At 37.7% G+C, this 14,028-nt stretch overlaps 1 protein-coding gene across 1 annotated transcript in view; it reads right to left on the bottom strand.

The window, feature by feature from the left end:
- The window catches only part of ANKRD13C (ankyrin repeat domain 13C), a 91,164-nt gene that overhangs the window by 18,605 nt on the left and 58,531 nt on the right, over positions 1-14,028 (bottom strand). The window contains exons 8-9 of the mRNA XM_043460987.1: positions 9,164-9,295; positions 5,800-5,961 (exon numbers count right to left, since the gene is read on the bottom strand). Of these exons, the coding sequence (XP_043316922.1) occupies positions 5,800-5,961; positions 9,164-9,295 (294 nt within the window). The remainder of the gene's footprint in view (positions 1-5,799; positions 5,962-9,163; positions 9,296-14,028) is intronic.

Here is a 14,028-nt window from a genome sequence, read left to right as displayed (position 1 = left end):
AAATATATATACATATATGTATATATACAATATTTTCATGTCTTTTGAAAACAATCATAATAAAAATAGTCAAACATGTTTTCCAGGCTTGCAAAATTTTCAATAATGCTCCAAAGCCAAAAACATGTTTTTTACTAATATGCTTTAGAGACATCACTGAAAAAAACACAATACTAACTTTTAGTACACTTTTCAATAGCAAACTTCCCTTATTCCTTTTCCGGGTTCAACTTCACAATATTCTGAAAGAATTGCTAAGATGAGTTAAATATGTGGATACACACAAAGAAGAGACTATAACAAAGGCAGACTGGGAAGCAATATACTTAAAACAAGAAGAAGAACCTGGGATAAGAGTCCTAGAGTCAAAACCCATCTTTGCTACCTATAGCTTTGTGATTTCAGATATATTAATTTCTTTAAACTTCACTCTCCTTTCTATAAAACTGCATAAGGACAGTCATCTCAGTTCAGTCACTCAGTCATATCCGACTCTTTGCAACCCCATGGACTGCGGCACGACAGGCTTCCCTGTCCATCACCAACTGCCAGAGCTTACTCAAGCTCATGTCCATTGAGTCGGTGAAGCCATCCAACCATCCCATCCTCTGTCGTCCCCTTCTCCTCCTAGCTTCAATCTCAGTAGGTCACTGTAATAATTAATAACTAAATGAGATAATATATGGAAAAATACTTCACACAATACGCAGGAACCATTTCCTTTGACTGCTAATTAGAAGTCAAAAGCTTAATTATTTAACTCTCATTATATAGGCAACTGGGATTAAACTAAGTTTTAATTTCAATGTGTAAAACTGTATTTGATTAAAATGTCAATTAAAGACCCCTTTAACAATTCAATTGCATCAAGTTACAAATTCTGCCCTAAAGAAAGTAACTTGTGTACTTATCTCAAAATGGTTTACTGCCAAAATTAAACAAGGGTAGCAGTAAGCACCTATAAGCAATAAGCAATAAGCACAACAATATCATCTTTTTAAAGAGAACTGTAATAAAATGTAAATAACAATGTAAGACCAAAGAAATGGCTTTTTTTGGCAGTTTAACAATGAAAAAGGGTAGTGGCTTTGTCAAAGATTAAGCTCATCATTCCCTCTCTCAATTCATCTCCTATTACCTGAACATAACACATCCTACATCTCCTACTGATCAAGAGATCAGTAAATACCAGGAGGTATCTGGAAAATAAAGTCTAGGGAGGCTCTATCCCAAGGACAAGAGAAAAATGAGGACTGCAAAGAGGATCTGGCAGGAAGAGAATAGGATCATGCTAAACTGGTATGATCACAAATTTAACTTAAACATTTAATGTGGATTCTTAAGTACTTTTACATCCTGTACTCATTAAACAATGACTGATTTGCTCAATATATAAACTTCTTAAACATTAAAATAATTTTACAAACACACAGTTATCACCATGAATTAGTTGAAACCTGGCATACTATTCTACAAAGCTTGTCTATCCCTAACACGAGAGGACTCTACACATGGACATCACCAGATGGTCGACACCGAAATCAGATTGATTATATTCTTTGCAGCCAAAGATGGAGAAGCTCTATATAGTCAGCAAAAACAAGACTGGGAGCTGACTGTGGCTCAGATCATGAACTCCTTATTGCCAAATTCAGACTGAAATTGAAGAAAGTGGAGAAAACCACTAGACCATTCAGGTATGACCTAAATCGATTCCCTTATGACTATACAGTGGAAGTGAGAAATAGATTTAAGGGACTAGATCTGATAGACAGAGTACCTGATGACCTATGGACGGAGCTTCATGACATTGTACAAGAGACAGGGATTGAGACCATCCCCAAGATAAAGAAATGGAAAAAAGCAAAATGGCTGTCTGAGGAGACCTTACAAAGAGCTGTAAAAAGAAGAGAAGCAAAAAGCAAAGGAGAAAAGGAAAGATATTCCCATTTGAATGCAGAGATCCAAAGAATAGCCAGGAGAGATAAGACAGCCTTCCTCAGTGATCAGTGCAAAGAAATAGAGGAAAACAATACAACAGGAAAGACTAGAGATCTCTTCAAGAAAATTAGGGAAATCAAGGGAATATCTCATGCAAAGATGGGCACAATAAAGGACAGAAATGGTATGGACCTAACAGAAGCAGAAGATATTAAGAAGAGGTGGCAAGAATACAAAGAACTATACAAAAAAGATCTTCACGACCCAGATAATCATGATGGTGTGATCATTCACCTAGAGCCAGACATCCTGGAATGTGAAGTCAAGTGGGCCTTAGGAAGCATCACTATGAACAAAGCTAGTGGAGGAGATGGAATTCCAGTTGAGCTGTTTCAAATCCTAAAAGATGATGCTATGAAAGTGCTGCACTCAATATGTCAGCAAATTTGGAAAACTCAGCAGTGGCCACAGGACTGGAAAAAGTCAGTTTCCATTTCAATCCCAAAGAAAGGCAAGGCCAAAGAATGCTCAAACTATCGCACAATTGCACTCATCTCACACACTAGTAAAGTAATGCTCAAAAGTCTCCAAGCCAGACTTCAACAGTACATGAACCATGAACTTCCAGATGTTAAAACTGGTTTTAGAAAAGGTAGAGGAACCAGAGATTAAACTGCCAACATTCACTGGATCATCGAAAAAGCAAGAGAGTTCCAGAAAAATATCTATTTCTGCTTTACTGACTATGCCAAAGCCTTTGACTGTGTGGATCACAATAAACTGGAAAATTCTGAAAGAGATAGGAATACCAGACCACCTGACCTGCCTCTTGAGAAACCTGTATGCAGATCAGGAAGCAACGGTTAGAACTGGACATGGCACAACAGACTGGTTCCAAATCAAGAAAGGAGTACATCAAGGCTATATATTGTCACCCTGCTTATTTAACTTATATAAAGAATACATCCTGAGAAACGCTGGGCTGGAGGAAGCACAAGCTGGAATAAGGATTGCTGGGAGAAACATCAATAACTTCAGATATGCAGATGACACCACCCTTATGGTAGAAAGTGAAGAAGGACTAAAGAGTCTCCTGATGAAAGTGAAAGAGGAAAGTGAAAGAGTTGACTTAAAACTCAACATTCAGAAAACTAAGATCATGGCATCCGGTTCCATCACTTCATGGCAAATAGATGGGGAAACAGTGGAAACAGTGGCTGACTTTACTTTTCTGGGCTCCAAAATCACTGCAGACGGTGATTGCAGCCATGAAATTAAAAGATGCTTACTCCTTGGAAGGAAAGTTATGAACAACCTAGACAGCATATTAAAAAGCAGAGACATTACTTTGTCAACAAAAGTCCGTCTAGTCAAGGCTATGGTTTTTCCAGTAGTCATGTATGGATGTGAGACTTGGATGATAAAGAAAGCAGAGTGCAGAAGAACTGATGCTTTTGAACTGTGGTGTTGGAGAAGACTCTTGAGAGTCCCTTGGACTGCAAGGAGATCCAACTAGCCCATCCCAAAGGAGATCAGTCCTGGGTGTTCATTGGAGGGACTGATGTTGAAGCTGAAACTCCAATACTTTGGCCACCTGATGCGAAGGACTCACTGGAAAAGACCCTGATGCTCAAAAGATTGAGGGCAGGAGAAGAAGGGAACAACAGATGATGAGATGGTTGGATGGCATCACTGACTCAATGGACATGGGTTTGGGTGAACTCCAGGAGTTGCTGATGGACAGGGAGGCCAGGCCTGCTACGGTTCATGGGGTCGCAAAGAGTTGGACATGACTGAGCGACTGAACTGAACTGTAAATGTAATTTGGCACAACACCACAGGGGAGAGACTAGACATTCAAGGAATTCAAGTCTTCTCATAGTAGCCTTTAATCTTTTCATGACTGTGACTCACGTTTTGCACTATAACCCAGCAGTAACACATATATACATAAACACAACATACACACATACCCCAGACACTACTGATTCATAAAGTAATAAGAACCTATCAGGAGATGCAGGAATCAAGGATCTGATCCCTGGGATGGGAAGATCTCTTGGAGGAGGAAATATGGCAACCCTTTCCAGTATTCTTGCCTGGAGAATCCCATGGACTGAGCAGCCTGGCAGGGTGCAAGTCCATAAGGTCACAGAGTTGGACATCACTGAGCGACTAACCACACACACACTATGTGCTCTAGTTTTTATTATCTGAATTTAGATTCTACTTAAAAAAAAAAAAAAGCAGGAGTTATAATAGCCCACTAAACTGAATTCATAATCCACTCAGTCAGTCAGTCATTTCAGTTGCTCAGTCAAGTCCGACTCTTTGTGACCCCATGAATCGCAGCACACCAGGCCTCCCTGTTCATCACCAACTCCTGTAGTCTATCCAAACTCATGCCCATCGAGTCAGTGATGCCATCCAGCCATCTCATCCTCTGTCGTCCCCTTCTCCTCCTGCCCCCAATCCCTCCCAGCATCAGGGTCTTTTCCAATGAGTCAGCTCTTCACATCAGGTGGCCAAAGTATTGGAGTTTCAGCTTCAGCATCAGTCCTTCCAAAGAACACCCAGGATTGATCTTCTCTAGATTGGACTGGTTGGATCTCCTTGCATTCCAAGGGACTCGCAAAAGTCTTCTCCAACACCACAGTTCAAGAGCATCAATTATTCGGCGCTCAGCTTTCTTCACAGTCCAACTCTCACATCCATTGATGACTACTGGAAAAACCATAGCCTTGACTAGATGGACCTTTGTTGGCAAGGTAATGTCTCTGCTTTTTAATATGCTATCTAGGTTGGTCATAACTTTCCTTCCAAGGAGTAAGCGTCTTTTAATTTCATGGCTGCAATCACCACATGCAGTGATTTTGGAGCCCCCAAAAAATAAAGTCAGCCACTGTTTCCCCATCTATTTGCCATGTAGTGATGGGACTGGATGCCATGATCTTAGTTTTCTGAATGTTGAGTTTTAAGCCAACTTTTTCACTTTCCTCTTTCACTTTCATCAAGAGGCTTTTTAGTTCCTCTTCACTTTCTACCATAAGGGTGGTGTCATCTGCATATCTGAGGTTGTTGATATTTCTCCCGGCAATCCTTATTCCAGCTTGTGCTTCTTCCAGCCCAGCATTTCTCATGATGTACTCTGCTAATAAGTTAAATAAGCAGGGTAACAATATACAGCCTTGACGTACTCCTTTTCCTATTTGGAACCAGTCAAAATCCACTAGAGGCTCCCAATTGTACAATTTGAAAACACTGCTATAAAAAATGCCATAGAATGTTAATCTTTGGGAATCTTTTTTTTTCCAGTTTTAAAATCTAAAATTGTTAAAATAAAAAACACTTAAGAACCCGTCCAATTCACCTTACTAAGGAAACAAGATTGCAGATGCAAGTTATCCTGTCTGGCACCTAAGTATTTCCTTGATTTCCCTCTCCTTTCCTAACTGTCACACAATTCTTTGCAGGTAGCATGTTTTCAATAAAGACATACTGAATAAAAAATTTATGGGATGGTAATGGCTAAAAATGACTTCATAAAGTAGGCAGATTTTTAGCAAGGCCTTCCCTTCAAAGCAGCAGCAGGTTTCAGCTGATGAAGTAGAAAAAAATTTATGCAAAGGGATCATGCTTTGGTTTCATGCTTACAAAATGATTTTAATCTGTTTATTAGCGAAGACTCAAAAACCAACAAAAGACTCACAAAAAAATCACCAGACCATCACAGAAAAATAAAAGGTGATACACGGTAAACAAAACCTAAGAGCATACTTAAATAAACTCACTGAATGCCGTGAATAAAGTCTAGCCCCTCCCTTAGAACATTATAAATTAAGAAAAGTAAAATTATACCTCAAAATTCTGTTCCATTATGTTTCCACCTTTACTCAAACTCTCCATAATGGCCTTATTTCGAAGAATGTCTTCTTCACTGAGATGTTCTCTTCTTTTTCTTGATTCTAAAACAAGTCCATTCACCAGATAAAAGTCGGCCAAAAAGTTTCCTACCCTTTCCTAAAATGAAATCAAATATTTCAAAATAATAAAACACATAAAGTTTACCTTAGATTTTTTTTTTTTAAGTTTCAAACTAAAATATACAGTTTCTCCATAAACATGTAACATTTAGATGAAAATAAATATTCCTCTGGTACTTAAAATCATCAAATTATTTTATACATTCTATTAAGCTAAAAAATACATAACATTACACATTTTAAATTTGTAAAGGAAATGTTTTAAACACATAAAATGCAGGTAGTTAATCTCCAATGAATTAAGACTAAGTAAAAACAGCACATAGTATTCCTTTAGACTCTACTAAGTAGCACAAAGCTACAGAAAACTTAATTTAGCTAATAGTCAAATATCATGAGTTACAAGGAGGGGTCAGGGATAATTAATGTTCCCATTTTATAGATAGAAATAAAAACTAGAATAAAAAGAAAGAAACTAAGTCACATAAAAACTTCTAGTACAACTAAAATTAATTACCCATTCCAGTATTCTCTAGTAGGCCCAAACTTCCAAGATACAGTTGCTTGCTTCTTTCAACAAAAAGAGAACCACCAAGCAGTCTTGCTGACTAGTACAATTTATGTTTATATCATGTATTGGGAATGGGGAACTCAAATGGAATAAAAGGACATCAAGAAGAGTCCTCCTTCAACATTAGCCTTCACTTTTTTCAGACCCACAGGTGGTCAGAGTTTGAAATACCTTACCACAAACAACAGGATCAGTAACTTACTAAAAACAGGCTTCCCATTTCTACCTGTATGTAAATCACTTCTCTTGCTGCTGCTTTCGGGCATTCCAAAACTAAGCGTTTAGAGTGGCTCCTGTTTCTATCTTGCTCTGTGGCTTCCTCACCAATCATTAGAAAGGAAGGCACTCTGCACCTGTTTCTACCTACAAAATGGGAACTATAAGCAATTACTGACTCCCTCCTTACCTGTCAAAGATTTAAGAAGATCACCTAGACACTCTTCAAGAGCTTTGAGCTGCTTAGCAGTAGTACTAGATGAACAGCAGCTTCAATTTTTATCTTCTCTTGAAGTGATCCTTCTAATGCTGTCCAGAAGAACAGAGTACAAACAAATAAGACTCAGGCCAACAAATGGACTGCAGTATAGGATCTCACATCTGGAAATCCTATAATGTTACTTGTTGCCAAACAGGCTTAGAGATGAAAATTGATGAACCTAGATCTCAAAGTGAGAATTTTTCTGTGGTTGGGAAACATTCAGGTGATAATGATCAATTTTTGAAATCTTATAATGAAAAAGCATTTACTAAAAATAAATCAAGAAACAAGTCATATCAATAAAAATATTTAAATCTATATTTCCCATAATACAACCATTCCATTTCTTGCTAGCTATAAAAGACAATGCAAAGGGATATAAAAGGATGGCAAATGTAACATCATTTATAGTGGGAGAAAACTGGACACAAATGTGTATCCACCTAAACATCCAAAAATAAGAGACTAAGTAAATAAATTAAAATATATCCATACTATGGAATACAATGCAGTAGCTAAGAAGAATGAAGTAATACTACTGAAAAGAAAATACTTCTAAGACATACTAAAAATTGGGAGTGGGGAGAGTTGCAAAACAACAGATACAATGCAATGACACTTTATGAAAAAATAAATATTTTTATCAATAACTAAATATTATTAAAGATATATATCAATATACATTGAGATATATTGATTATTATAGATATATATCAAAGTACGATGAGTTGGACACGACTGAGCAGCTGAACAACAATGTACATAGAGCATAAAAAAAGTCAGGAAGATATACACCTGGATAATGTTCTGCTAAAGACTCTGGGACTATAAGCTGTAGTCAAGGGGGATTTCTCAGCTTTATATGTAAGATTGTGTGGTAGTTAATTTTATGTCAATTTGGCTAAACTATGATGCCCAACTGTTCAAACACACACCAGTCAAGATGTTGCTACGAAGCCAACATCTGGTGTTGGGGGGTTGCACCACACAGCTTACAGGATCTCAGTTCTCCAAGAAGGGACTGAACCGAGGCCCTGGTGGTGAAAGCATGTCCTAATTACTGGACTGCTGAGGAATTCCAAGATGGCATTTTTTAGATTAGCTGAAATTTAAATCTGTAGACGTGGCGTAAAGCAGATTACCCTCATAACGTGGGAAGGCTGTTTCCAATCAAATGCAGGCCTGAAGAGCAAAGACTAAGGTTTCCTAAAGGAAGCAATTCTGCCTCAAGACTGCAACATAGAAACCTTGCCTGAGATTCTGATCTATAGATTTCAGACTCAAAACCATATAACTCTTTCCAGAATTTTCAGCCTGCTAGACTACTCGACAAATCTCAGACTTACCAGCTCCCACATTCACACAAGCTAATTCCTTAAAGTAAATCAACCTCTTCCTCACCCTTCTCTCCTTCTGTCTATCTATATGTACACAGATAGATATAGATCTCCTATTGATTTTGTTTATCAGAGAACCCTGACTAATTTACTTTTGTCTTTCTAATAAGGATATATTTCTGTTGTGTGTAATAAAAGATATATTCATAAAATCTTGGCCCATACCCAGTTATTCTTAAAAATTTTATAAAATGCTTCTTCATACATCCAACTAAAAAATGTGTGAGTATATTTTGAGCAGATGAAATAAGAATTATGGAAAGAATTTACAATTTACTAATGGAGAAACCTCCACTGAGATTTAATTTAACAAGTACTGTAGAAATGTAAGCTTGTTTAGCTTTAGTCAAATATATGGAATACTCAAGAATAGATAATGGATAAGTAAATAGTTTTAAAGTTGAAAAGTAGAAAAAAGGTCCAGGGAAATGAATTTAACAGTGTAGCTTCTTTATGGTCTTCTTAAAATTAAAGCATTAGAAATATAACAGAACCATGTGAAGACAATGTTTCCTATTTAACAACAAGGCAACTGACAACAAGAATATTTTTCAACATAAAATTCAAATGAACTAAGCTTTCTCTCCTGGAGCTTTCTCTCCTGGCTTCTGTAAGATGATCTTCCAACTCTGTAACCAACCATTATAATTCCCTACTGGGATTCAAGGAGAAAAGAATACATGACTTGACAATTAATTAAGCTACTTGTTCTACATGCGTTTCCATCACATTATTTTGGCAATATTAAATACTGAACAGTTTTTAAAGTGTAAAAATCTCGATTTGCACATACTGTTTTATCTTCCCGAAAAAGCCATCCAGTTTGGGCACGCGTGAAAGAAATTGATTTGGTGGATAAGGTTGCAGAGTAAATATCACTACTCATTAAAATGTCAACCTCTTCTTCTGTTTCCATCTCTGATTCCTGAGGCGGAGGCAAAAGGTAGATATAAGAAACTAAGTTTTTAAAGGTTATTAGTGCCACAAATGAAAATATCAACAATTAAAACATTACACATTTCAAAAAGCAAAAAGGACCAATTCTAAAAACAATTATAGAAGTTTAAACATCATATCTCTAAATAAGTTGGGCTTCCCTTGTGGCTCAGCTGGTAAAGAATCCACATGCAATGCAGGAGACCTGGGTTCGATCCCTGGGTTAGGAAGATCCCCCATAGAAGAGAAAGGCTACCCACTCCAGTATTTTGGCCTAGAGAATTCCATGGACTGGATAGTCCATGGGGTTGCAAAGAGTCAGACATAACTAAACGACTTTCACTTTCATCTAAATAAGTTAGAATTATAACTAATTATGAATCTAAAAATACAGGACACATGAAAAATGTACCTTGTAATGAAAATAATAATAGTTTACCCCATCACAGAAATATATAATGGAAATAATACTAGATTATCCATTACATAAACACAGAGTACGTAATTACAGAAGATTTAAGAATTAAGTAGACAGGTCTGAGACAAAATGCCTATACAAAGGTTTTATTTTCTTTAAATACAGATGAATCTTACTTAATTTTTTTAACCTGAAGACCCACTGTTATCATTTGAACCTTTCTTTCCCAATAGTTTTAAGTGGAAGGAAGGAAGAGAAGAGAAGGAAGGAAAGAAAGGAAAGGAGTTTAGGATCTTCTCTGTACTCATCATAGAAAGAAAAGGAATCCATAAATATCATCCCATGGTTTCCAAACTCAATTAGCAGCCTTGCTTCAACATATTCCACAGAGCTGGCATATAATAATTGATCAATAATTATTTTTTAAAAGAGAAAGCTTTGCGCTTGTTTCATGTACAGAAACATAACTAAATGACCAAGTACAGAAGAGTAACTGAGTAAGTAATAAATGAAGTTCTATTCTCTAATAGGCTAAGAGAGTTTCCCTGATACTTAGGACCACAGAATCCGAAAGAGAGGAGAAAAAAGGCAGAACCCAGAGCCTTAGTGGAGAGTGAGAACCATCCATAGGGTTTACAATAACTAGAGGCTCTATTTTCCATATTTCCTGATTTCTAGATTCCCAAGAGGCCCAATTTTTATTCCTCACCACCAAACTTTCACCCACATTTCCTTCACCCTTGCAAGTGAGGAATGGAAAATCTTGACAGTAATGCTAAGGCTGTAACAGATGAAAATGTATTCCTGATAACCCAAACTTATTCTGAACACAACTGCAAAATTTTGGCTGGCATAGATTGTATAGAACTATTAATCCTCATGATGCAAATATGTTATAAATTAGGATTTCATGTATTAGCTTGGGAACAACACTATATATAACACCACCTACGAAGAAATTTGCCTTAAGTTTCAAACATCCCATTTCAAATAAACTTTTTTTATATAATCTTATTAATGGATTTATTTTTGGCTGTGCTCATGGCTTTTTTCTAGTTTAGGTGAGTGGGGGCTGCTCTCTAGTTGGGGCACTCCGTGTTCTCATTGCAGTGGCTCCTCGTGTTGCAGAACACAGGCTCCGGGGCACAGGCTCAATGGTTGTGGCACATGGGCTTAGTTGATTCTTGACATGTGGGATCTTCCTGGACCGAGGATCACACCCATGTCTCTTTCTTGCACTGGCAGGCAGATTCTTTAGCAGTGAGCCATGAGGGAAGCCCGCAAAAAACATTTGAAACAGAACTCTTCTATAAATTGTACACTGACTATCTCCTAACCACATCATTGAAAATGACCTGTTATTAATTACATTCACCCAGCAAACATTTAATAAACAGTTATTACTTATATATATATATATATAGGAGAAAAAAACAAGCATTCCTTGCCTTGAGAATTACTGCTCACTATCTAGCTTTTCTATATTCTTTCAGACGTAAAATACACACGCATATACCCTAAATACATCACCTAATATTTACACCACTAGCCTTAATCTCTGGCTTCTCTTTTAGTATCATCTTTCTAACTCATCTATTGCCTCAATAGCTATCCTATTTTTATTTAAGACACAAGAATTCAAATTATTTAGTACATTTCTGAAAGTCTAGAATAAAGGTCAGCAGACTATGAACAGCAGTCAAATTCAGTGCACCGCCTACTTTCATAAGTAAAATTTTATTAGAACACAGCCATACTCATTCATTTATATGTTGTCTAAGGTGACTTTTACGTTAATAACAACAGAGGTGAGTAGCTGTGACACAGACCATATGACCCCACAAATATATTTAAATATCTAAAATATTGACTCTCTCCCTTACAGAAAGACTTTGGCAAACTCTAGCTTAGAATGCACTGATGGCTGTATTAAGTACCAGAGAATACAACTCAAAGAACCCCACACCTTCGAGGAGCTTCGCCCCTAAAAAGAAGAATGCCATATAGATTTAAAAAAAAAAAAAAGAAAGAAAGAGCACCAGAAGCTCTACAGTACCAGATTTAGTGGAGCATCAAGAAAAGAATGGTCACCCAGGAGGGGAGGAAGTAACCACACTAAATAGGTATCCCACAGGGTGAGAGAGTAAGAAGTGTATTCCTGGAAGTGGAAACAACATGAACAAAGGAATGGAATACTAAATAGCCTGGAAAAAAATTGCAAAGAGTTCAGCATGAGGGTAGCTATGATAACAAGGTAAGGCAAACATGGGAAAAGTCAGCAAAAGCCACGTCATGAAGGAACCATGCCATGAGGAGGAAACTGGACTTCATTCTCCTTGGCAATAGGGAACACTTTTAAAGTGTGTTTAAGGAAGACAAGTTTCATGAATTTGTTTTCAATGTTCAACCTATCTCCAATGTGTGAGACAATTTAGAAGCAGACAAGATGGGGGCCAGGAAGATCATTTACGAGACATTTGAGACATTTGTGACAGTCCAGCTAACATAGTGAGGATCTAAATTATGGCAATAACAGCATGAATGAAAAAGGGATAATTATAAGGCATTTGGAGAGGGAAATGGCAACCCACTCCAGTATTCTTGCCTGGAGAATCCTGTGGACAGAGGAGGCTGGTGGGCTGCTGTGCATGGAGTCGCACAGAGGCGGACAAGACTGAAGCCATTTAGCATGCATGCACCCATAAGGCATTAGGAGGACAAGAATAACCACACATGCTCTCTCATTAGGAACCTGAGAGTACAAGAAAAGATGTCCAAAACATTACAAGCTTTCTGAACAGAAAATGATGTCAATCACCAAAAGAAAGAAAATGGGAGAACAGGCACCCTGGAGGGAAAATAATGAGTTAAGTCTTCAATAAACTGAATTTTGAGGTACTTAAGAGACACATATGATACACAATAGGCATTTAAATAGGTCCCCACTCAGAAGAACTGAGTTACAAGTATATACTCGTGAATTATCAACTCATAAGAGGTCGTGAGACCTGTGGGGATATTCTGGCAATTTGTAAAAATGAGAACAACATCAAGGGCCTATCAATATTCAAGAAGTAAGCAAAGAAAGAGCCTCTTGAAGAAAGTGAAAGAGGAAAGTGAAAAAGTTGGCGTAAGCTCAACATTCAGAAAACTAAGATCACGGCATCCAGTCCCATGACTTCATGGCAAATAGATGGGGAAACAGTGGAAACAGTGGCTGACTTTATTTTTCTGGGCTCCAAAATCACTGCAGATGGTAACTGCAGCCATGAAATTAAAAGACACTTACTCCTTGGAAGGAAAGTTATGAACAACCTAGATAGCATATTAAAAAGCAGAGACATTACTTTGCCAAAAAAGGTCCATCTAGTTAAGGTTATGGTTTTTCCAGTAGTGATGTATGGATGTGAGAGTTGGACTATAAAGAAAGCTGAGCGCTGAAGAATTGATGCTTTTGAACTGTGGTGTTGGAGAAGACTCTTGAGAGTCCCTTGGACTGCAAGGAGATTCAACCAGTCCATCCTAAAGGAGATCAGTCCTGGGTGTTCTTTGGAAGGACTGATGTTGAAGCTGAAACTCCAGTAGTTTGGCCACCTGATGCGAAGGACTCACTGGAAAAGACCCTGATGCTCAAAAGATTGAGGGCAGGAGAAGAAGGGAACAACAGATGATGAGATGGTTGGATGGCATCACTGACTCAATGGACATGACTTTGGGTAGGCTCCGGGAGTTGGTGATGGACAGGGAGGCCTGGAGTGCTGTAGTTCACGGGGTCGCAAAGAGTCAGACACGATTGAGTGACTGAACTGAACTGAACTGAACTGAAACAGAGAAAAAGGAAAAGGCAAAAGAGAGTAAGACAGAAACATGGGAAAAGAACATCTATTGGCCAAAGTCAAATCACAAGGAAATGAAATTTTAAGAAATGAGACGTCTATATAAAGAGAAGGTTGAAACAAGTGCACTGATATCAGCAATGGATTCATTATCAACATCACCTAAATCCCCAAACCCTACTTCCTTTCCCAAATGCTCCAATGTATCAATGACACCACCATCATGCACACTATATATAATCTGTGCAGTGTGCAATACCATCATGCTTAAAAAGCAAGGTACATACCTTAATTTTAAAATATCAATATACTTTATTGCTAAAAAATGCTAGCCATCATCTGAACCTGCAGCGAGTCATAGTCTGTTTGCTGGTGAGGATTCAAAATATTTCAGTTCAGTTCAGTTCAGTCGCTCGGTCGTGTCCAACTCTTTGCAACCTCATGAACCACAGCACGCCAGGCCTCCCT

This window comes from Cervus canadensis, chromosome 2 (genome assembly GCF_019320065.1).
Source record: "Cervus canadensis isolate Bull #8, Minnesota chromosome 2, ASM1932006v1, whole genome shotgun sequence".
In the NCBI taxonomy this organism is placed as follows: Eukaryota; Metazoa; Chordata; class Mammalia; order Artiodactyla; family Cervidae; genus Cervus; species Cervus canadensis.
Note: the sequence above shows the minus strand (reverse complement) of the source record. Positions and strands in the feature narration are given on the sequence as shown.